The following is a 24,348-nucleotide window of genomic DNA, read 5'->3' on the forward strand; positions in this document are numbered from 1 at the left end:
CAGACACCTTCCACACCCCCAACACATGCATGCACACACACATACAGCCCCCCCCCAAACACTCCTTCCAGGGAAGTCCTAAACTCACTTCACACCACTTGGCCTTCCAGCAGCTGGGTTGGTGTAAGTATCTCTTATGCAATGTTACAGCATGCACTGATGGTAGAAATGATGGTATTGGACCTGTTCTGCTATATTGTCCACAGGGGAGTTGGAAATGAATTTCTAGCCCCTTTACTTTTCACAGACCCCAAAAACAATGAAACACTAAAGTGTCACAGAGTTGTCAGTAATTATATCATCGAGGAGAAAGTGAGGTCTGCAGATGCTGGAGATCAAAGTTGAAACTTTATTGCTGGAACAGCACAGCAGGTCAGGCAGCATCCAGGGAACAGGAGATTCGACGTTTCGGGCACAGGCCCTTCTTCAGGAAATCATTCTGATTTCCTGAAGAAGGGCCTGTGCCGGAAACGTCGAATCTCCTGTTCCCTGGATGCTGCCTGACCTGCTGTGCTGTTCCAGCAATAAAGTTTCAACAGTAATTATATCATGCCAAAGCTCAAAAATATATAATCTATACCCTAACTATTATTTTTTATATTGTAATATTTGCATTTGGTTTAAATATAGATTGAAGCTGTTGGGTTATTTTACTAGCTTGCAGACTTGTACTATCTAGAATCACTAAATAACTTGCTCATTTTCCTGAATGTTTGTTTGTTTGATTGTTAATTAATACTGTGCTTTAATTGTCTGCTGAAAGTGATAAACATAAGATTTGATTCTCTTTCAAGAGTTACCTTTAATTGTCTGCTGAAAGTGATAAACATAAGATTTGATTCTCTTTCAAGAGTTACCTTAGACAGTTTTGAGATAGAGAGAGCAATGAAAAATAATGTTCATAATCTGTCATTCCATAATTCATCATCAACTTTGGTGTTACTTGAGGAGCAGACTAATTGATCTCAATATTTTAACAATTTGTAGCGAAGATTATAAGTGGAAAAGATAAGTGGAGAAGATAATATTTTAAATTTTATTTACCTCTGCTCTTTTAAGATATTGTGTGTATTTAGTCTTTGTGCCCATGATAAATAGAGAAACATTGGGAACCATAAGCTGGTGACAAGAATTGAACTTGTCACAATCATTATCTCAATATGTTTTCTTTAGGGTGTAATTGTAATGGGGGATCATGTAACCCTCGGACTGGTGACTGCACGTGTAACAATGGTTTGGGAGGCAGACAGTGTGATACCTGTTTACAGACACATCAGATCCCTGTTGTTGACAATTTGGATTCTATGAAGTGTGAGCGTGAGTAACCATGCATCTGCCTTTCTCTTCAAAACTGACCTCGTTTCTGTTACATTGGCAGCTTTCAGTGAGTGTAAAATGTTGTTGTTCATCTTTGCAGCTTGTGATAGTTGTGTGGTGGCCCTTTTGGAAGATCTCAACAAGACAGCTGCATTGCTGCCTGACATCGAGGGCCAGCTTTCAAACTTGACCGCAAGCTCCATCGCATGGGCGCGCATGAACGCTCTGAACGATAGCATCGCACCGCTTGAGGTTAGTAGCACTAAGCCATGAGTGGTTGCATTTCCATCTTGAGGAGTAAATTGCAGAATTTTACATCCAAAATAAAGAAAGCTTTTTGCACTGTTGTCAGCTTTCTGGTAGGTTGGGCACTTGCACATTATTATTAAGATCAGCTACACTTCCTTTCACCCTCTTGTCAGCTGGCTACAAGGAAGTGAGTACTTATACAGTGGTGTACCATTCGTTGTCTTATCTGCGATTAACATTACACTCCATCACTCACCAGTCATCCATTGTTAGGCATTACAGTCTTGAGAGATTTGTACATTGTCGTTTAATCCACATGAAAAATTCTATGTTATGGTGACTGTTATGTTGATGCAGTTTCATTAATCTGAAGGCTATTAACCTCTGGTATTACTGTGTTGCTGTTTCTTTAGGATGAACTGAGCAAGCAGCATGAATCACAGGATCAAACCAAAGATCATTTGGATGAGCTGGAGACTGACAGCATGAATTTAATACAAGACCTGGTTGCCTCTGAAGAAAAGGCAAGTGGCCTGGTTGGAATATACTATTGCTGCTGATCTTGTTGGAAAGTGCTATCATTGCCTGCTGTTCTGTTGCACACACCTTTTCAGTAACCCATATCATCTTTCCCCATCTTCTTCCCTTTCTTCCTACACAGGTCACCATGATAAATAAGGAGGTTGTGGCACTGGGAGAGAGTGTTGATGCAACCCACCAACGTGCTAGTGGCTTGCTTAACAATATCACGGATCTCAAAGGGAACATTTTGGGTAAACCCCATTGTTTTATTGTGAACATTGCCATGTTTCTGATAGTATAATTATTTGCTGAAACTTCCTGCACCTGATGAGAATATGAACAGTGCAAAAACAATGAATACTAACAATCCTAAAAGACATTATGAGGTTGTTTCACCCCTCAAAGCATGGTTCATCCCAGATTGTCACTCAAATGAGTCAACATTGGAAACTGAAAATTTTCAACTCTAGAAATGTCACCGACGTATTGATGTAGTGCCTGAGCTATCCAGGAAATTGGGGTTGATAGTAACAGGTGTTAGTATTCCAGCCATTTCCAAAGCTTAAAACACTTGCCTAGCAGAAAGTCTGACCTTCCCTTCACATTTCTCTGTAAGGTGCCCCAATTCGTTCCTGTCTTTATCATTAAACCAATTTAAATAACATCAGCATGAGACCTTTATGTTAATTTAAGAGCACCAGGGACACAACTCCAATCCCCTTCATGTTTTGAGACCTTAAGTGAAGTAGTGATTTGTGAGAGGCCCAAATGGGGTCAAAAAAGAAATATATGGTGTTGGACCTCGAGCAGGAGATATTCCTCATATGGAAGCATGCTAGTTAACTCTAATTCCTGTTCTCCTCCCGTCCCATTCTTACCTACCAATCTTCCAAATGTGGCCAAATTTACAAGTAACCATTACGAAGTTCCACTCCAGATGCCCTACCATTCTACTGCTTTCATTCTTGTTCGTAAAATCCTGGGTTTTAGAGACACCAGTAGATTCAGTTATGCCGTACTTGCGATGGGGAACCGTGCTTGTCGCAAGAGTAGGTCAGACTGCAGACAGCAAAAAGTATTGTCGTGTTGTCAGATGTTACAGGATCAAGCCTCAAGTCAGAGGTGAGCTGCCTTTCAGATGGAGCACCATGTTTGCTTGCTCAGACAAATTTAAGGGAGGGCAAAAAGGTACAAGACATTGGTTCGGCCGCATTTAGAATACTGTGTACAGTTCTGGTCGCCTCATTACCAAAAAGATGTCGACGCTTTGGAGAAGGTGCAGAGAAGGTTTACGAGGATGTTGCCTGGTATGGAAGATGCTAACTATGAAGAGGTTGAGTAGGTTAGGTTTATTTTCACTAGAAAAAAGGAGATTGAGGGGGGACCTGATTGAGGTTTACAAAATCATGAAGGGTATAGACAGGCTGGATAGAGACAAGCTTTTTCCCAGGGTGAAGGATTCAGCAACGAGAGGTCATGCTTTCAAGTTGAGAGGTGGAAAGTTTAAAGGGGATACACGCAGCAAGTAAATTCACACAGAGGGTGGTGGGCGTTTGGAACGCGTTGCCAGCAGAGGTGGTAGAGGCAGGCACAGTAGATTCACTTAAGATGCATCTGGACAGATGCATGAGTAGGTGGGGAGCAGAGGGATACAAATGCTTAGGAATTGACCGACAGGTTTAGACAGTACATTTGGATCACCTCAGGCTTGGAGGGTCGAAGGGCCTGTTCTTGGACTGTAAATTTTCTTTGTTCTTTGTAACTGAAGTCTCTTCTGAAATGGTTTCATTCAGATCTAATTGACCAGATGAATAAGACGCAGTTGGATACCAGCATGCCGTCTGCCGACGAGTTTGTACAGAAATTTGCAGAGGTGGAGAAGTTATTGAAAGAAATGAGAGGCCGAAATTTTAGCAGTCAGCAAGATATGGCTGAGAAAGAGGAAGATGAAGCAAATAAACGTGAGTACATCCGAGGTAGAGGGCTCGAAATTCTAATTAACAAAGTTTTACTTTTAATGTATTTACCCTTGTATGAAATATCACACACAGGAATGTAACATGAACGTATTGATAAAGTCCCTGAGCAATCAGTTAATCAGAATTTCTGCGCTGCCATACATAACAGACACCTGGCAGACAGCTCAGATCTGTTTGTAGTTAATGAGGGTGGGGGGGGTTGATGATCTATTACCTTACGAAGCATACAGCATGATAATCAGTTCCCTAAAATGATAACATTGGGGATAAACTGTATGATTAGCTGGTAAAAGGAGGAAAGTGCTAATTAAAGTGGAGGATGAAAGAAGCACTTATGATAATGATATTCTTCATCGCTCTATGTTTCTTGGCAAATAACTGCAAATTTTGCCATGTTGGTGTTTTTGAAATAATATCACTCACTGAACATTTTGCTTTAGTTTGCAGTTCTGAGTAATAACTTCCTTTACTAACACTCAGTGATACATCAACGTGTTACCCCGTGTTTTGCTGTAATGAGACAAAAACATGAGATTAAATCATGCTACAGTGGTCAGATGTTCAGTCTCCACAGGAAAAGAAAATCAACTTAGCCTCCCGTGCCTGCTGTGCCATTCTCGATCATGGCTGATCATTCACTTCAATGTCATTTTACCCACACCATCCTCATATCCCTTCATGAGATTAGTATCTAGAAATGTATTAGTCCATTTCTTGAACGTTACTCAGAGGTAAAGCTATAGCTTTAATATTTTTCTTGAAACCATTTCTATTGAACTGTTCCTGCTTGGTGTCAGCATTCCTTTATATTCTCCTCTCGGAATAATGGAAGTGATAACACTGAATTTCAATTCTTTGAATAGTCCTTAGCTAATAATGGGGACGATGAATAATCAGTCTGTCAAGGGTTGTGTAAGTATGTGAAACAAATTGTGCCATGTTATGTGGGCTTTTAGTTCCAGACTGATACCAATTGATATACGTTCGTACACCTGAATGACAAGTCCAAACAAGGCAGCCTTCAAGATAGTAAGGATAAAAACCTTCAAAAAAACAAAAGCTTTGTTCACCACCAGAGACAATATTGTTTGAACTGTGGAAGCATTAGACTGAGCTAACTTCTGTTTCTGCTTTCTCATTTAGTACTTGAACGAGTCCAGAAGCAGCTGGAGAAAACGTTGCAAGATATTAAGGATCTTGTTGCACACATAAGTGATAAACTGTCGAAGTATAATTCGGAATTGATGGACCTTAGGGATATCCTTAATGAAGCAGTTAACAAAACTGGACAAGCCAATGAAAAGAACAATATTAACGAGTATTTACTGGCAGAGAACATGGTAAGGTTTTGTATGTCTTTTTTTTATTACTCGCCCATGGATTGTGGGTGTCACTGGCACACTTAGTGCCCATCCCTAGTTCCCTTGAGATGGTGGTGCTGATTGCTGCCTTGAGCCATGCAGTTCACTTGTTGTAGGTGGACCCACCATCTCATTAGCGAGGGAATTCTAGGATTTAGTCACAACAACGCTAATGGAATGATTTATTTCCAAGTCAGATGGTGAGTAGTTGGAGAGGAGCTTGTAGGTGGTGTTGTTCCCATGTAAGTGCTGCCCTGTCCTTCTAAATGATTGTGGTTGTGGGTTTGAGAAATGCTTTCTAGGGAACTTCCTGGTAATGTACGTATGCTTATTTCCTGCAGGATTTTGAGCTTATTTTGTCTGGTGGCACTTTGAGAATTAATTGTTGTGGTTCTGTTCGCCGAGCTGGGAATTTGTGTTGCAGACGTTTCGTCCCCTGTCTAGGTGACATCCTCAGTGAAGCTTCACAGGAGGCTCCCAAGCACTGAGGATGTCACCTAGACAGGGGACGAAACGTCTGCAACACAAATTCCCAGCTCGGCGAACAGAACCACAACAACGAGCACCCGAGCTACAAATCTTCTCACAAACTTTGAGAATTAATTACTGAATTCTTTACTTTCTCCAGTGAATGGCACAAAGTCTCTTTGACCTGTTTCACATAAATCAGATTTTATTTCCTTTACAGTCATTAACACTTGAAAGGAAAATGAAGCCTTGTCCACGAGAGGGGTGTCAATGATGGTTCCTCCAGTTTTTTTTAAGTTGTGGTATAGTCCACATGCAGTTGGATTCTGTTAGTATTTCTGAAAGAGTGCCACTTTCATTAGCAAATCCAATCAACATTATCTCTCTGTTTACTCTTAGCAAAAAGTTGATGAATTGGAGGATCGGTACAAGCGAGTGAAGGAAGTGCTGAAAATGGCAAGTGATTTCTTGGCACAAGTTTCTGACCTCCTCCAGATGTTCGATGGTGCTAAGGAGGTAAGTCACACTGCAGGTGCATTAATTGCCAGTCTAGAGTTAATTGGGATGACTTAGTAGTGGTTAATCCATGGCACCAGAGATCACTAGTGTGCACTAACCTGGTCATATTGATTTTTATTTTCATTATGGACTAGACTGATCCATTTTGTATGGTTCATTCTGTAACCAACCTTATTCGCCCTAGTTTTGCACCATTTTCAAAATACTGAGGTACACAAATATCTCAGCAACTAGGCATTGTATATTTAGGGGGTGGATAATGAGAGATAGCAGGGTGCTCTGACTATACAAGACTTTTCTTTCATTTATTACTTCATGAGTCATGGGCATTGCTGGAGATTGCAACGTTTGTTGCCCGTTCATAATAGCCCTTGCACTGAGTGACATGTTGAGCCATTGCAGAAGGCAGTTAAGAGTGAGACATTGTTACATGTGACATGTACACCAGACCAGGGAAGGACAGCTTCCCTAAAGGGAAATTGATTTTTTACAACACTCGGTGAGAGTTTTGTGATCTCTATTACTGAGAACCCCCCCTATATTCCATTGAATTTATGGTGGGATTTGAACTCCTCTTCCCAGAGCATTAGTCTGAGTCTCTGGCTAACAATCCAATGATATGACCGCAATGCCACCACTTTGCTGTTAAATTTCAGGGCAGATGCTCAATGTTTTATCATAAATGTGTCTTCTCCAACAGTGGGTTGCAGAAACAAAAACAGAAATTGCTAGAAAAACTCAGCAGCTTTGGCAGTATCTGTGGAGAGAAAGCAGAGTTAAGATGTTGGGTACAGTGACCTGAAGGGAGCCGAAATGTTAACTCTGCTTTCTCACCACAGATAGTGCCCATCCTGCTGAGTTTTTTTTTTGCAGCAATTTCTGTTTTTGTTTCTGATTTCCAATATCTGCAGTTCTTTCAGTTTTTTTTTGGTTCAGTGAGTTTTAGAACACTGACTAAAAATTTTCTTCTGACTTTTCCACCTGGAATGCTGAAGCCAGCAGTGGTATCAGCACTACCCCTTCAACTGACATCTTGGAGGTCTTTGGAAACCAAGCTCTAAACGGCAGTCTGTCCTAATCCACACTGTTGTGTTTGGCACTGTATAATGCTGTTCCTGTTGAGCTTACAAAGACTCAGCTGAACATCTGACAACGACAAGGTGAATTGTATAATCCTGCGCCGGGGGACAATATCAAAAGTACAAAGTCACCCCAATTGTTTGATCCATACTCTGTGTGTGCACGTAATTGCTGAATCACCTTTTCTTTACCTGCAGCAAAGAAATGTTTAAAACCTTCAAATGCTATCCTGAGGATGAGCTCGACTTTTACTGTTCAGAGGAACACTGCCCTTGTCAGAAAGAACTGACGTGTATGTTGCACCTTACCGTAATCCTGCTGCATTTTAAGGTGCTGTCTGTGCCCTGAGAGAATTTCTGAAGTGCAGTTACTGTTACATGAACATGTTAACTAGTCTGCATGCAATAGGCAGCAAATCAAAAGATAATCCAATTTCTGATGGTGTTGGTTGAGGGAGGACATCATAAAGCTCCCTGGTTACAAATATAGCACCACAGGATTTTTATATCCAGCAGAACTATTAGCAGCAAACTGATGTTTCCTCTGAAGCGCAGTCCCTCTGACAGTGTAGTATTCTGTCTAGTATATGCACTCAAGACCACAATTGGACTCATCTTTCTGAACTCTGATGTCAGAGCACTGTCGACCGAGTCACATTGATGCTATTGATTTCCTTAAGGTCAAAAATGAAAATTAGAATTGTGGTGACAAGGATGATGTAACTGATTTTCATTTTCTTGGTGACCAGGAATATGAGCGATTGGCAGCAATGTTGGATGGTGCCAGAATGCCCCTCATTGAAAAGGTGAAGAAATTCTCACCAGCCAGCAGCAAAATTCCAATTATTGAGCGTGCTGAGGAACATGCACAGTTCCTGGATGAGCTTGCAAAAAATCTGTCCAGGTAAGCTAATTAAGAACTAGTTGAAAATTTGTTAGTGAATCATAGAATCCCTACAGTATGGAAGCAGGCCATTTGGCCCATCGTATCCCCTGAAGAATATTCCGCCCCCATAATCTCCATTTCCTTTGGCTAACCCATTTAGCCAGCACATCCCTGGACACTATGGGCAATTTAGCAAGGCTAATCCACCTAACCTGTGCAGCTTTGGGCTGAGAGAGGAAACCAGAGCACTCAGAGGACCTACGCGCAGACTGGCAAGCATGTGCAAACTCCACACAGATAGTTGCCCGAGGCTGGAGTTGAACCTAGGTCCCTGGAGCTGAGAGACAACAGTACTAACCACTGGGCCACTGCATCACTAGTTAGCTAGCTTTGTATTAGATTAATGAAAGTCCGTGTCATTCGCTTGGTCTGCACAGGAGCTGTGTTCTTTTGATGTTTTTGTTGAATATAGTGTGGAAGCAACCACTAACCAGTTAATAGTTGGGCTAATGTGCTGTCACTAATGAGTCTGTGTGGCTAATAGTGCTGGGGAACCAACTATTTGTGAGTCTTAACAATAGATAGTTTATTGCACTGTTATGATAGGTACAAGTAACATTGGCAAGTTTGAGCTAATTATTAAGATTGTCAGGGACCAGAAATGGCAGATCTGACTCCAGGATCACAAGCTTATCTTGTCGTCTTCACCACACCACCCAAAGAAAATGTACAACACCATCAAATTGGCTGGTGTTTAATAGAGGCATTAACATTAATCCTTCCAAAGCAAATACCTTGACCATCAGTTTTTATGGTATCTGACTGACTTATTGGTGGGTCTACATGCCAAGGTAGACTCTCAACTTCTAGCCCAATCTAAACCTGGCTTTGCTAATCAGCTACCCACTTTATAAACTACATTGTTTCCACTCTACCTTCCTAGTAGCTTGTCATAAAACTATTTCATGTTTCCGAAACACAGGGTCATACGATGCCTGGCACGTTCCTTGCTTGACAATTCCCAAATGATAATATTGTACCTTGGTGTGGTCTGAGCGGGTGGGGATCTCTGCTGGATGAGAATATAGCTGCAGGTTGCATCTGTTACCTGGGTGCTTCAAGTTATGAAGTGCAAGGATATTTTCCACACTTGCATTTCTATTCAATGGCAGTTTGATGTTGGAAAATACTCAACTAACGCAACGTGTTCAATATTTAGACAGCTAACAGATAAATAATGTTTCTCAGATCAATCTCATCTTGTGGCTGTTCACAGGGCAATTGAAGATACAAACCAAGATGGATTTATACAGCGAGCAGTGAACGCATCCAATGCATATGCTGGTATTATTGAGGCAGTGGAAAGAGCCAAGGCTGCAGCGAAAGAGGCCGATGAGGCAGCAACGAAGGCTTTAAAGGTAAAGTGGAGGGTTCCAGGTGAGGTAGAGAATTGGAATATTCTCCTTTTATCGGTGGAGCCTTTGGGGGGCTGGCTACATTGAGCCATTAGCGGTTCATGCTCCAGCTGCCGCCATCTTGAGCAGCATCCACCAGCTGGGGACCAAGAACAGTTTGTAATATTCAGATCAGGTTCTGGGATCCCGGTTGCAATCATGATGAATATGTGGATGCACGTTTGTGATCATTTTTGCAGCAGGCCTTCAACCCCTGGACGAATAATTTTTCAATAGTCCCCGAAGGCTGCTGTCAAAGGAAAATGTGAAATAAAACTCCACACCACTATTAACATACCCCCAAGGATTGCTTCAATTTGGGAGTCAGCCAATTTCTCACTTTTCAGAGATATTGTGACACTTCAGTGGCAGGGAGGACTTAAACATGGATCTTCTAGCCCAGAAGTGATGGTAAAGTAGTCATCATCCTATGGAACCATAGGGCTGCTCTCTAATCAGAGAGTCATGCAGGTTATGAAGAAGCGTTCTTCATGGTAACCTCAGCTGGTGTGGGAATTGAACCCACACTGTTGGTATTGTTCTGCTTTGCAAACCAGACAGCCAAACACTGAGCTAACTGATCCCCTGACTGAATAGGGACACTGCTACTGCACCATAAGAGCCTCTAACCAGCATATGTGGCTCTAATTACACCCTTGCCTACTGCCTTCGTTGCTGGGTAAGCATGATTGCAGTGTTACAGATGCCCAGTAACCATGTAGACGTAACCATGTGGGCGGCACAGTGGCCCAGTGGTTAGCACTGCTGCCTCACAGCGCCAGAGTCCGGGGTTCAATTCCCGCCTCAGGCGACTGACTGTGTGGAGTTTGCACGTTCTCCCCGTGTCTGCGTGGGTTTCCTCCGGGTGCTCCGGTTTCCTCCCACAGTCCAAAAATGTGCAGGTCAGGTGAATTGGCCATACTAAATTGCCAGTAGTGTTAGGTTAGGGGTATGTGTGGGTTGCGCTTCGGCGGGTCGGTGTGGACTTGTTGGGCCGAAGGGCCTGTTTCCACACTGTAATGTAATGTAATCTAATCTAAAAACCATTTGCAATAGGACCTGGCACTGGACATCTGTAACCATTTGCAATGAAAATACAAAAAAATGGCAGACATTGCACCTAAAAATTGAATTAACTAATCTTGTGTTACCAAAATAACAGTCGTTTAGTTATCTACAGTCCACCTGAAGGTGACACTCCATTCTGACTTTTCAGTAATAAGCCACAGACTATCAACTGTAAATGTTGCATTTAACGTTTATACCTTTAAATATCAAACTGATTTCCTTTTACTCCTTCTATTGATGAGAAAGTAACATGTCCTCCTGCCCAGTGATCAACTCCACAAGAAATTCTTCAGTGCTTCCAAAATACTGCCCATTCCTGTCAGCCGGAGAATCACAGATTTTCAGCTGTGAGAAGTCCCTTCAACCCGTCCTGTCCATACTAACTGACAAAGAGCTGTCAAGCCTAGTCCCGCTTACCCACAATTAAGATGGGGATTCCAGCCTCCACCATTTTGTTTTTGCAAGCAGTGAGTTCCAGAGCCCAGCCCCACCACTCTTCATAATCCCTTTAATCTTCCATCTGATTACGTTAAAATCTATGTTCCCTGGTCATTTGAGCTTTCTTTTAATGAAAGTCAGTGAACAGTTACCCATTTCACCTGAATATATTTTTGCAAACTGCGTTTCAGCAAGTGATGGATGAAGATTTAGCCCAAGAAGCAGCTAATTTGAAGAAGGCAAGCATGCTGCTTGAGAAGGAAGCTAAAAAAGCTCAGAAGAAATCTGAAGAAGGTAGGTGATGGTTTCATGCTCTGATCTGATGGAAAGTTTCACTGAAGTGCGCGCTCAAATATTTTTTGCGATCTTGCTGTAGAACTGAAACCGAAACTGAAAGCGTCAAAGGAACGGATGGAAGATGCAAAGGCCAAGAAAGAGCAGCTCCTCAATCAGCTGACATCACTTCAAGATATGCTGAAAGATATTACTAGAGGTCTGTTACTATTCAGCACAAGTTTTTGTTGCTTGTTTAAATGCAATAATTAAAGTAAAACATCCTTGTAATTACAATGATTTAACCATTTCCCATGCCCGTTGTGTGCAGTTGTATTTAACAGCAAGGCTGAGTTAGCTAAATGGCTCGTCATTAAGGGTATGGAGACAGGACAGGAAAGTGGAGTTGAAGACTATTGAATCAACATTGAGTGGAACAGCAGGCTCAATGGGCCGAATGGCCTATTTCTGTTCTACAACTTATGGTCTTGAGTTTACTATTTCTGCCTGACATTGGAATAACAGGCACAGTGACAGTTAGCTGTCATCAGCAACCATTACGTTGAGTTTATAAGTTAGAGAAGTTCCAGAAACTTTGTGCAAGGAGCCAACTCACAATTTGTTTAGTCAAGTCTGGTTCCCACTGAGTTGTAGAACCCCTTTTCTTGGAATTCTGACTTGGGGGGGAGAAAAAAGCCTTTAATAATTAAGGGGCTGTATGATGCCCCTCTGACAACTCCCCTTTTATCCAATGAGCAAAGACAGTTTTGTGATTTAATCCATTCAAAGGGCACCAGCATCGCTGGCAAACTCAGCATTAATTGCCTTTAAGAAAGTTTGTAGTGGATGACCTTCTTGAGTAGAACTGAAAAGGCTTGCTGGCTGTGGGTCTGGAATCACTCCAGGTTCAGATAGCAGACTTGCTTCCTTCCCTTTAGGCCATCAGTGAGTCAGATGAGTTTTGATGACAATGTGGTCGTTTCAGGATCAACATTACTGATGCTCCTTTGTTTTAAAATTCCATAATTGGAGCAGATTGAATGAAATTCCAAGTGCTTTAGAGAGTGCTTTTTAAAGGTGTCATTTTAATCACCTGAATTTTAGTTTTGAGTTGGCTTTGGAGTTCAAAAGCTCCAAATTGGCTCTGTGTCTTTAAAGTACTCCCTCTAGCACACCTTGAGTGTCTGATCAATGATTTAGCTACCATTCATATACTGCCTACTTAAAGTGAAAATGTCTATGGTCACCTCATACATACACAATGGCCAATAGTAAGTGCCCTTTCAAGATAAAAGACCAATTTCATTTGGAATATTGCAGCCCAGTTGTAATCAGGCCAATGCCTGAGCTGGATGTTCAGCATTAAAGCATTGTTATATAAAATCACTTGTTTTCTTGAGTTCTCTGCCCAGAGGCAGGCACACAGAAGACAACCTCCACCATGGAGCACGAGTTGTCTGAGCGAGAGTGGGGTCCGAACCCCACGCAGTTAGGATGCTACAACACCAGCTGTTTGCCCAATGGAACCCCAAGGAGCAACACACAAGTTTACATCTATATTGTACTCCAGAGCTGTGGATAGGGATTGTGGAGGCTCCAATTTCTTTCAGCTGAGCAGGAATCTCTCCCCTTTTTAACTACTTGTCTTTGCTGGGCGTTGGAAGGATTTGCAAGTTGATATCCAAATCTGTTTGACCCCATCATGAAAATCACACCACAGCAAATGGGGCTTGAATCTAGAACTGCTGGCTCAGAGGCAGATTGCTACTGCGTGGACCACCAGACTGCTATCCTATAAAGATAATAAAAGGCAGCAACGTGAAGGGGAGTCCTGGTGGGCAATGAAGAATTCCTGTATTTTGCGCTTGTGGTTCAGGCAACTGAAAAAAAAAACACAAGCGCAATACAAATGGCAACTCCTGAATTTATCTGGAGTTTTGAGTGATGTTGGAAAGGTTGCACTGATTTTCCCATCTCTTGTTGCCTTGGTATGGTAATGGTTCACACCAGTAGAACTATGGATGATCATGGAATAGTGTGGGTTAGATAGGCTTCACTTTGGCTTCACGGGTCGATGCAAAATTGAGGGTTGAAAGGCCTGTACTGCGCTGTAATGTTCTATGTTCTAGAACCATCCTTCTGATGGTGTTCTCACATGCATGGGGTTTTCCGGACATTGGATGTGAGCTCTGGGAATGATTGCTTTATTTTTGTTATTACTTCATGGGATATGGTGTCACTGACTGGGTCATTGCCATTCCCAGTTGCCCTCGATGAGGTAGTGATGAGCTGTTGTCTTGAATCACTGCAGGTCAACCCGTAATATCACTGGGGAATAAGTTCTGGGATTTTGACCCAGAGACAGTGAAAGAACTGCAGTGTATTTCCAAGTCAGGAAGGTGAGTGGCTTGGAGGGGAACTTTCAAGTGGTGGTGTTCCACATATCCACTTCTAGGTGCTTGTGGTTGTGGGTTTTGAAAGGGTTGTCTGATGTTGTTACTGTGACATACTGTGTTGGTTCACTCACTGTCGAGTTGATGTTGACTCTTCCCTTTTCCCCGATCGGCTTGGAAAGGAGGTAGTTCTTAACTTTGAGTTGCTGCAGTGTATTTCTGTAGAACGTACCTGCTGCAGGAGGGGCAGCTTACACTGAACATGGCGACAAGACTGTCAAACAAACTCCATCGTCACCTGAATCTCCCTGATTTTAATTGTTCTGACCCAGGCTGCTGTGCTTTCAACTGGCTCAGTCCTCCCCAAACCTCTCGGCTCTCCCCCAGTCCTCTTGGCCATCCCCTTGGCCTCCCTCCCCTCCCCTGACCTCTCAGCATCCCCCTGCCACCGGCCTCCTTGACCTCCTTTGACCTCGCTGCCTCTCTTCCTGCCTGTAAAAACACTTCTGGAAATTTTTTGAAACTCTTTGGCCAAGCTTTTGGTGACCTGGCATAATATCTTCTTAAGTGACTCAGTGTCACCATTTCTTCGATTTAATGCCTCCTATGAAGCCCATTGGAATGTTTTACTCTGTTACTGACTTGTGTTTATACAGTGAATATATTAAATGTCAGATAGCTTAGTTCATTGAAGGCTGGTCTTTGCTCCCTCAAAGTGTTTGAATTTGCAGTTGATCACACAAGTAGGAAGCTGCCTTGTCAAACTAAATACAACTGCAGGTGACCAGGAGGTGTAATGAGCAGTGACCACCTTAACAGATGAATTATGAGCAAAGTGGGGGAGCGCTGAGTGGATTTGACCCAGGACCCTTTTATTGATGGATAGATGTAACTTGCTATTGGATCTGTGATCTTGAAAATGCCATTACAGCGTGAGTTCTGTTTTCCTTGCAGGCGATATCAGCGATACTATTGCAAGTGCTAAGCATGTAGCTGCGACTGCCAATCGCACAGCTGTGAACGTGCAGAACACACTGGTGCCCATGAAAAAGAACCTCGAGCAATGGCAAGAGAAATATGGTGGAGCACCTTCTGACAGTGAGGAGTTTAACAAAACTCTCCAAGAAGCAAATAAGTCTGGTATGTGGCAATGGCAATTATATCCTGTCCCACAGCATACAACTGATTGCTGGTTGCTGTAGTTTTACTGAAATGGCCTGAAGTGGAGTCACTTTGGAACTGATCTTAGAAAGTTTTAAATTCTAATTTAATTGATTTTAAGGGGTAAATAGTTTCATTTCACTTAACTGTATGTGTTTGGTGGTTAATTTTGACACTAGCCACAGAAATGATACAGCAAGAAGAGAGCCATTTGACCCATCTTATCCATACTGACCTAAAGACACCCAGATGACCTTTCTAATCCCACCTTCCTGCACACAGCCCTTAGCCCTAAAGCTTACAGCACTTAAAGTGCAGATCCAGGTACTTTTTAAAGAGAGTTTAGGGTTTACTCCTCCACCACCAACTCATGGACCGAATTCCAGATACCCTCTACATAAAAATGGTTTTCCTCACTCTAATCCTTCTAGCCTTGAATAAATCCATCTGCCATGAACCTACAATATTAGGAAACTTAACGTGGCATTGAATCACAGTGTATCAGAAGAAAGCACCTTGTGATGAAGATTGAAGTTGTCCATGTCAACAATTAGTTATATTTTAATACTTATGAAAACAAATGATGCCAGAGATCATAGTCCATGGAATCCATCCCAACCAATCAGCTTCAATTTGCCAACCAATCCGTGCTGTCTTCTCCTACAGTACATATTGTTGTGATTTAAGACTTGCTTTTCTTGTGTTTGTCCTGACCAAGGTGGATCACAAGGCTTTAGCAACATGTTTCTCTCTCCAATATTATTCAAATCCTATATACCAAGTGACTTTGTTTGTTTATTTATTTCCAAAGATTATAAAGCAGGGCTGAAAGTAAGTTATCAGTCAGGTTGAAGAGTACATGTGCCGCCTGTACTCCAGTGCAGATGACACAGTAAATTTGAAAGCATGAATGGAGGCCTGTGCCATTAGTACTTGTTATTCCCAATTTTACACTGAGCAAAATTAATCCGCAAGGAATGGGCAGATCACAAACAGGAAGTGCTGACTCCGTTTGGCAATTTCTCCACTTGGGGAGTAGGATTCCCAGTGAGGATGACCAAAACCCTTTTGCCTACACAAAGTTCAAATTGGGTCCAAAAGCTGGGGAAAGTCACTCCTATAACCATGCTTAAAGTGATTCTGAGTCCCAGCAGCAAGTTATTTGTGAAGTGCTACCCTTCTTTATTTTGGAGGGTCACTTCTTTATTTTTTAAAGCTTTTGTCTCTCCTTCTATCCCTCTGACAGTGGCAGCTCTGAACGAAACCATCCCACTTCTCCTGGATAAGTTAAATAAACTGGAAGCCCGGAACCAGACGTCAAATATTTCTGCAAGCATCGATCGCATTCGCTTATTAATCTCCCAGGCCAGAAATGCTGCCAACAAGGCAAGTATTCAATGGAATTTTTTTAAAAAAACTTTACCAATTCTGTAATGCTCTAACTTGCACTCTGTTCTGTTACCTTAATGCACTTGTTTATTATGACCTGCCTGTAAAGCATATAAGACAAAACTTTTCACTGTACCTCAGTATGTGTGACAGTCATACATCAAATCAAATCAATTCCTCCCTCTCGTATTGTGAGTTGGTGGTTGCTTTGTGAGAATGATTTACAGTTTTGTCTGTGATCAGTTACTTGTAAAATTTCTGAGCTGCAGAACTAACTGACCATAATGCTTTAGGTTGCAGGGTTCAATTCTTTTTCAAATGAAATGCTTGACTGTACAATTTAGCTTGAGATGCTGCTGGTATTGAATGGTATATAATGACAAAAATGATGTATGTGTTTTAAAAAGTACTGCGTTACACTGATATTCACTTACCACATTGAACTTGTAAGGGCCAGGCATATTTGAGAAGTGATTTGTTGCAGCATGACACCCTGTAATAAAATCCTGCACGCTTCTAGATTTACCAAATGCAGAGCCTGAATGCTGCTACTCTGCACAAAAACATCCCAGAGACGTTCCAAAGTCTAATATCTAAACAATAAGTCACTTCACGCAATAAATCGCACTGCTCTTTGCAGAGCTCAGCTCGAAATACTTGTCATTCCATTAAGGGTTCTACTGGATGCCTTTGTACTGTCCCCTCTCCCCTCTCACTGCTGTGGAAAATAGCCCTCTGCTTTTCTCAAGAGTACAGGAAGAACAGATGGAAAATGCAGGTAATGAAGTAGGTCACTGAGGATTTAAGGTGAACTTCCATTTACAGTTCAGAAGAGACACACTCCAATCTCCAGTGAACCTTGCAACAGGAACAAATTGTATCACCATGAATTGCAGATTGAGTCAGTAGTTAGGAAGGCAAATACAATGTTGTCATTCATCTCGAGAGGACGAGAATTTAAAAGCAAGGATATACTTCTGAGGTTTTATAAGGCTCTGGTCAGACCACATTTAGAGTATTGTGAGCTATTTTGGGCCCCACACTTCAGGAAGGATGGATAGGCCCTGGAGCAGGTCCAGAGGAGGCTCACTCGGATGATCCCAGGAATGCAGGAATGAAAGGATTAACATATCAGGAATGTTTGAGGTTTAGGGGGCTTTATTCAGTGGAGTTTAGAAGGCTGGGGGTTGGGGGGGGGGGGTATCTGATTGAAACTTACAGAATACTGCACAGTATGGACAGAGTGGATGTTGGGAAGATGTTTCCATTAACAGGAGAGACGAAGACCCGAGGGCACAGTCTTAGATTAAAGGGAAGACCCTTTAGAACGCAGCTAAGGAGAAACATCTTTAGCCAGAGAGTGGTGAATCTGTGAAATTCATTGCCACAGAAGGCTGTGGAGGTCAGGTCATTGAGTATATTTAAAACATAGATAGATAAGTTCTTGATTGCCAAGAGGATCAAAGGTTATGGGGAGAAAGCGGAAAGTTGAAAAACTTATCAGCCATGATTGAATGGCAGAGCAGACTCAATGGGCTGAATGGCCTAATTTCTGCTCCTGTGTCATCTTGTCTCCCACAGGGATGTCCACGGGGGAGGCAGTAGCCTGGTGGTATCGCTAGACTTGTTAATCCAGAGACCCAGGGAATGTTCTGGGGACCCAGGTTCAAATCTCACCATGGTAGATGGTGGAATTTGAATTCAGTTCAAGCTTCACAATAACCATGATGCCATTAGTCTGGTTCACTAATGTCCTTTTAAGGAAGGAAACTGCCATCCTTTCCTGGTCTGGCCTACATATGACTTCAGACCCACAGCAATGTGGTTGAATCTTAACTGGCTTCTGGGCAATTAAGGATGGGCAATAAATGTTGGCCTAGCCAGTGACATCCTCATCCCTTATATGAATTTTATTTTTAGAAAGTTACAATCCACATATTTTGATAAAACCATAAATATATAAATAACATGGAAACTTGTAAATCAGGCAAATAATAAGGTGACAGGATTACAGATGGAACTGAACAGTATGGCCTTTGACCATCCCAGTATTTGGCTGTCTGTATTACCGGGAGGCAGTGACATTGCTGCAGCCATGATTTGATGTTGGACAGCAGAGTCACTGCTGGAGAGCCAAGAGGGTTAAAGATGAGTAGAACATGACTGTTGTTGGGTGGTGTCTGGAGACTGGGACACGTCATCATGTAATGAGAAGCAACAGACTAATCAAACATGATGAAAGTTGAAAGTGGGGGAGCTGCAGGGATAGCCGAGTGGGCATAGGAGACATTGGACATTGTAGGAGATGAGCTGATTACATTGTGAAAGAATGGAACCAGCTAAAAGTGTTGGTTTGGTCTGTATGGACAGGGCGGGGATGGTGACAGAGCGCAACCCAAGCTTTTAAAAACATTTCTGCCCAGGGAAGGTTAGAAGCATATAGATATTGAAGTTTGAGTTTGCCTCCTTAGGGCTTAACTGTTGATATTACCATTTTCACAGTTTGGTATGACAGCATGGATTCTCAAATATTTGTAGAAAATGAAGAGGAAGGTGGTACATACACAAATCTTCAGCATCTTAATAACCTTCCAAACAACCCTTCCTCCCCCTTTAGGTCAAGGTACCGATGAAATTTAATGGCACTTCGGGTGTGCAGGTGCGATCGCCTAGCAACCCTGATGACCTGAGGGCGTACACCTCTCTGACCTTCTACATTCAAAGAGAACCAGCTCAGAAACGGAGAAGGAAGCAAGCCAGAAGTTCCTCCAATCAGTTTGTTCTGTACCTTGGCGGACAAAATGTAAGGGAGGTGAGCTGTCGGTTTTCCTTTCACCGTTTAGGACGATTGTATTCGAAGGTTTTAACAGGAGTTCTTCCTTTGTAGCCTCATGGGGATTACATGGGCGTTGCTGTGAAGAATGGTAAACTGGAGTGGGTTTACAAACTGGGCGGCGAAGAGGCCACTCTGCAAGCAGATTCTGATGTCAGCGACGATAGATTCGATACAGTCAGGCTGGAGAGGTATATTAGCTCTTTCTCTGCTTTTCCCACCAGTAAAGCCTGGAAATCACTGTCGGGGTCACTGAGGGAGCAGTTAATGAGCTTGTATCATTATCGCCCACCCCTTTTTGATTTAAAAAAGGGGGTAGGTAGCTCTGCTGTTGAAATAGATTCCACACGACACCAGGTCATGGTCCAGCAGGTTTATTTGAAATCACAAGCTTTCGGAATGCTGCCCCTTTGTCAGGTGAAGTGACTTCAGTGATATGTGATTTCAGACTTTGTCAACCCCCCAGTCCAACACCAGCACCTCCACAACAGAAATAGATTCCAGATCATTGTGATATTACCATATGTGCACATTTGTGGATATCAGTGACATTCATTTCCAGACAGTCACTGGTAACATGTTCCCTAATAAAAAGACAACATACTTTTTGTGACTGGTATGACACACATAAAAAAGACAGAGACTGAAATGGGATGTTTCCCGCACAATGCAGGGCTGACACAACTTGAGCTATTTCCAAATTGTCTTTAATTCACCGTTCTCCCTTCTGCAGGATACTACAATATGGTCAAATCTCATACAGTATTGAAAAAGGCACAGTGACTGAAACCAAAGGAAACGGGTTTGCCAAAGGCAATGATGCCTTACTGAATCTCAACCCTGAAGATGTTGTGTTTTATGTTGGTGGCTACCCGCCTGAATTCACTGTAAGTGTAAAGTTGTAGCTGTTTTCGTTTTACAAGTGGAGCATTGTATCTAACTTCATTGAGGAAAGGGGCAAAGTATCTCAGAAAATCACAGGCACCTTTCATCATCGAGTTGTTCTGGTCATTATTTGCCCTCTAGTGGTGAATTTACATAGGACAGGCAGAAATAGGCCATTCAACACAAAGCCATGTTGTTTCACGTGCTCCTCCTACCATCTGTTCACTGTTTTTAGGTGAAGAAGTTACATCTGATTTCCTCATTGAATTTCTTGGTGACTTCAAATTGATAGTCAGTGGTTCTGCTCTGGCCCTAAAGAGGGAATATTCTCTCTTATTCACTCTGTCAAAACCTTATGCAATTTTCAAGACTTCCATTGGGTCTGCCTTTATTTTTTTCCCCAGGAGATAGAAGACCTAATCCATCCGTCCTTTTCTGATATGTAAATACACACATTCTGCTGTCCTCTCCATGACATTTCTCTGTACCCTCTGTACTCTTTCCCCAGCATGAAGATCAGAACTGCATGGGATATTAAGTATGATCTAACCAAGCTTTAAAAACGGTTTAGCATGCCTTCCTTACTTTCGATTTGATAATGTTTGTTCAAAGTTCTTATGGTAGGAATATATTCTTGGACATAGAATCCAGCAGACAATTAGCCTTACTTGTCGTAATTTATGTTCTTCTATGGGCCTTCTATCTCCTGGAAAAAAATAAAGGCAGACCCAGTAGAAGTCTTGAAAATTGTTTAAGGTTTTGACAGAGTGAATAGGAAAGAATATTTCCTCTTTAGGGCCAGAGCAGAACCACTGACTATCGTTTTGAGGTCATGAAGAAATTCAACTAACGTTTGTTCAAACTCAGTGATATGGAGAAGTTCTTATGATGGGAAAGTATTCTTGGACACAGAATCCAGCAGACAATTTGTCTTGCTTGTCGTAATTTATGTTCCTAAATCATTCTTTTTCTCTGGTGTAGTTATATCTCATTAATATATTTTGCACAAATGTGATTTGAGGTTTATGTCAGCGGTTATTTAAATTGCAGTGTAGGTGTTGCCACTAGGCGGCGATCTTGCACTGCTTCGACTTCGCATCTAACAAGTGCTGCCGAATGGACCATAGCCCCAGATATTCCGAGTATTGTTGGCTATGTCCCCTCCAGGTGTACATCTGCTCAGAGGTTCCATGCACCGGGATCAGCGGGCCAATGCCATTCCAAGCATTGACTTACCATTTTGGAAGCCACTGCTAGGCACAGACCTTTTGCAGAGCAGAAAATATTCCTCAGAGGGAGCATTGGTTGATGGATCAGTGCAGACTAGAGTTGCACATTGGGACCATGTGGAATCCCAAATGTTGCAGTCTCTGTGAGAATTCTCCTAGATATTGAAGGCTCTGATAGGCAACTCGCCTGTCTATCAAAAGAGAGACTCCACTAAAGTCGGTGAATTTAGAGGATTCTGCTTCAGTTTAACTGATAGTTACACAGAAACAGTCAGAGGATTAAAAACCTCTAGCACTTCCACACTCCTACACACGTGTGTATATATACACATACATGTGCACACGCATGCATACCATATTCCACTGGACCTGAGTTTGTAGAAGAAAATGCAAGATGAGAAGCATCTTTTTCAGTGAGTATTTTCAGTCTGGAACTTACTGCCTGCAAATATGGTGGAGGGAGATTCAATTGAGGTATTCAAGGGGACATTAGATGATAATTTGAATAGAAACAATATTCAGAGTCATGGGTGAAAAGCAGGGGAACAGCACTACCTCATGATGCTGTTTCGGAGAGCTGGGGGCTGACCTAATGGGCCAAATGATCATGTTCTGTACTGTAACAATTTTGCAATTGACTGATTGTTTTGCACAAAACCATGTTCAATTTAAAAAATTCCACCTCCTCTCGCCTTGCGTTTAAATCATTGATGTCAACTGTGAGAAATGAAAAGCCTGCATCTGGGTAGCACTTTCCACAACACTGTTTCAAAGTGTTTTTCAGCCAATAAAGTATATTGTTGAAGTGCAGCCAGTACCAAGATGCAAGAAATGCAGCAACCAATAATAGCACAGCAAGCTCCCACAAATAACAATTTGACAATGACCAGGCAATCTTTTATTGTGATGTTCAATAAAATCCTGGGGTCCTCTTTAAAGTAATTCCCGGAGATCCTTTATGTCCAGCTGACGAAGCAGACAGGCTTCAGTTTAATGTTCTGACTGGAGGACCCTCTGACAGTGCAGCACCCTGCCTGTAGTGCACAGGTGTGACTGTCTTGACCTGGAGGAGTGTCAAGGGGTGAGGGCAAATTGGAAAGTGGAATTGAGGCCATAGTTAGCTCAGCCGCGATCATATTGAACAGTTGAACCACTTTACTGGACTGTAAGGTCATCATCTGCTTTTACTTGTGATCTTCTGACTCGAAGGTGAGAGTATGTCCAACTTTGCCAGTTAACATAAATAGATACAGAAGGCTACGAGACACCCCTGTCCACCTCTTCAGTCTGAGAAGTTTCCCTTCACTCTGAATGTCTCTCTAGTTCTTCTCACCTGTTTTCAATGTGATTTAGAACTGATTCTCTTCCCCTTAGTGTTCTGCAATACTCTACAATGTCTAAAGTTCAACAAAATTTTTGATTTTTGGCAAGAATTGAAACATATATAAACCTTAAGACTTCTCTGCATGTTAAGCATTAATGAGAGAATGTTAAATACAAAAACCCAGTATGTTTTATGAGGTCCTGGAAAAATAACACACAAAAATGAAGGTTCCTGCCACTCATGAAAGCACTGCTGCCTCTTTCAGCCTCCGAAAACTTTGAAGTATCCCAATTTTAAAGGGTGTATTGAACTTGGAACCCTCAACACACAGGTCATCAGTCTGTACAACCTGGTCCAAACATTTGATCTAAACACCACAGCAGATGAGCCCTGCAGAAGGTAAGAACAGAAATGAAATGGAGTGATTCGGCTAATTTTCTGTATTTCCCGGTGAGGTCTCCCCCCACCTACCCACCCTGTTACAAATGTTCATTTCCATATGTATCCCGCATATTAAACAGTGATGGGTGTTTTCCCCTGGCTGCCACTGGGTACATGGGAGCAGCTCCTTTTCCTCCCCAGAGTGAGATAACGCTCTCTCAACTGAGAAGATGAACAATGAGTGAGCGAGCAGAGGTTGAGACAAACGGAGCCACTCGATGGCCAAGGTGTTGCCATGGTGATCGGAATCAACCTGCTGATCAATAGCCACTTGTTTCTCCTGTAGTGTGCGTTTAAACTAAATAGCGGGGGGGGGGGGGGAGACAAACTGGAAGTTTAATGCGGAAGTTGAAGGGAAAGTTAGAACAAGGGAAGTCAAGAAAGACAACGGTATCAATGAAGCAGAAAACTCAAAAAGGGATCATGCCATAAGGTTGAGTGAAGTAGGGGTTGATAGGAAGGGTGAGAGCAGTAACAAATTAAAAATACTATACACGAAGCATTAGACATAAGATGGATGAGCTTGAGGCTCATTTGGAAATTGGCAGCTACGATATTGTGGGGATAACTGAGACGTGGCTTCAAGTGGACAGGGTCTGGGAAATTAATATTTCAGTGAGTATTTTCAGTGCTATCGTAAGGACAGACTGACGGGCAGAGGGGGTGGGGTGACCCTGTTGGTAAGGGATGATATTCAGTCCGTTGCACGGGGGGACCTAGAATCATGGGATGTAGAGTCAGTATGGATAGACTGAGAAATTCTAAGGGTAGAAAGATCCTTTTGGGAGTTATCTACAGGCCCCCAAACAGTAGTATGGATGTAGGGTGTAAGTTGAATAAGGAGCTGAAATTGGCCTGTCGCAAAGATGTTACTACAGTTGTTATGGAGGATTTCAACATGCAGGTAGACTGGGAGAATCAGGATGGTATTGGACCTTAAGAAAGAGATTTTGTGGAGTGCCTCCGAGATCGATTCTTAGAACAGCTGGTGCTGGAGCCTACCAGGGAGAAGGCAATTCTGGATCTGGTATTGTGCAACGAACCAGAATTGATCAGGGACCTCGAAGTGAAGGAGCCATT

General features: G+C 42.3%; 1 protein-coding gene across 1 annotated transcript in view; it reads left to right on the forward strand.

Annotated features, from left to right (window-relative positions):
- The window catches only part of lama5 (laminin, alpha 5), a 300,746-nt gene that overhangs the window by 242,322 nt on the left and 34,076 nt on the right, over positions 1-24,348 (forward strand). The window contains exons 48-64 of the mRNA XM_043710073.1: positions 1,174-1,317; positions 1,418-1,569; positions 1,980-2,090; positions 2,228-2,339; positions 3,882-4,049; positions 5,211-5,407; positions 6,296-6,412; positions 8,244-8,398; positions 9,657-9,798; positions 11,532-11,634; positions 11,717-11,833; positions 14,961-15,146; positions 16,414-16,553; positions 19,174-19,359; positions 19,444-19,580; positions 20,123-20,276; positions 23,093-23,226. Coding sequence (XP_043566008.1) covers positions 1,174-1,317; positions 1,418-1,569; positions 1,980-2,090; positions 2,228-2,339; positions 3,882-4,049; positions 5,211-5,407; positions 6,296-6,412; positions 8,244-8,398; positions 9,657-9,798; positions 11,532-11,634; positions 11,717-11,833; positions 14,961-15,146; positions 16,414-16,553; positions 19,174-19,359; positions 19,444-19,580; positions 20,123-20,276; positions 23,093-23,226 — 2,455 coding nt within the window. The remainder of the gene's footprint in view (positions 1-1,173; positions 1,318-1,417; positions 1,570-1,979; positions 2,091-2,227; positions 2,340-3,881; positions 4,050-5,210; positions 5,408-6,295; positions 6,413-8,243; positions 8,399-9,656; positions 9,799-11,531; positions 11,635-11,716; positions 11,834-14,960; positions 15,147-16,413; positions 16,554-19,173; positions 19,360-19,443; positions 19,581-20,122; positions 20,277-23,092; positions 23,227-24,348) is intronic.

The sequence above is a fragment of the Chiloscyllium plagiosum genome, chromosome 20 (assembly GCF_004010195.1).
Source record: "Chiloscyllium plagiosum isolate BGI_BamShark_2017 chromosome 20, ASM401019v2, whole genome shotgun sequence".
Lineage (NCBI taxonomy): Eukaryota > Metazoa > Chordata > Chondrichthyes > Orectolobiformes > Hemiscylliidae > Chiloscyllium > Chiloscyllium plagiosum.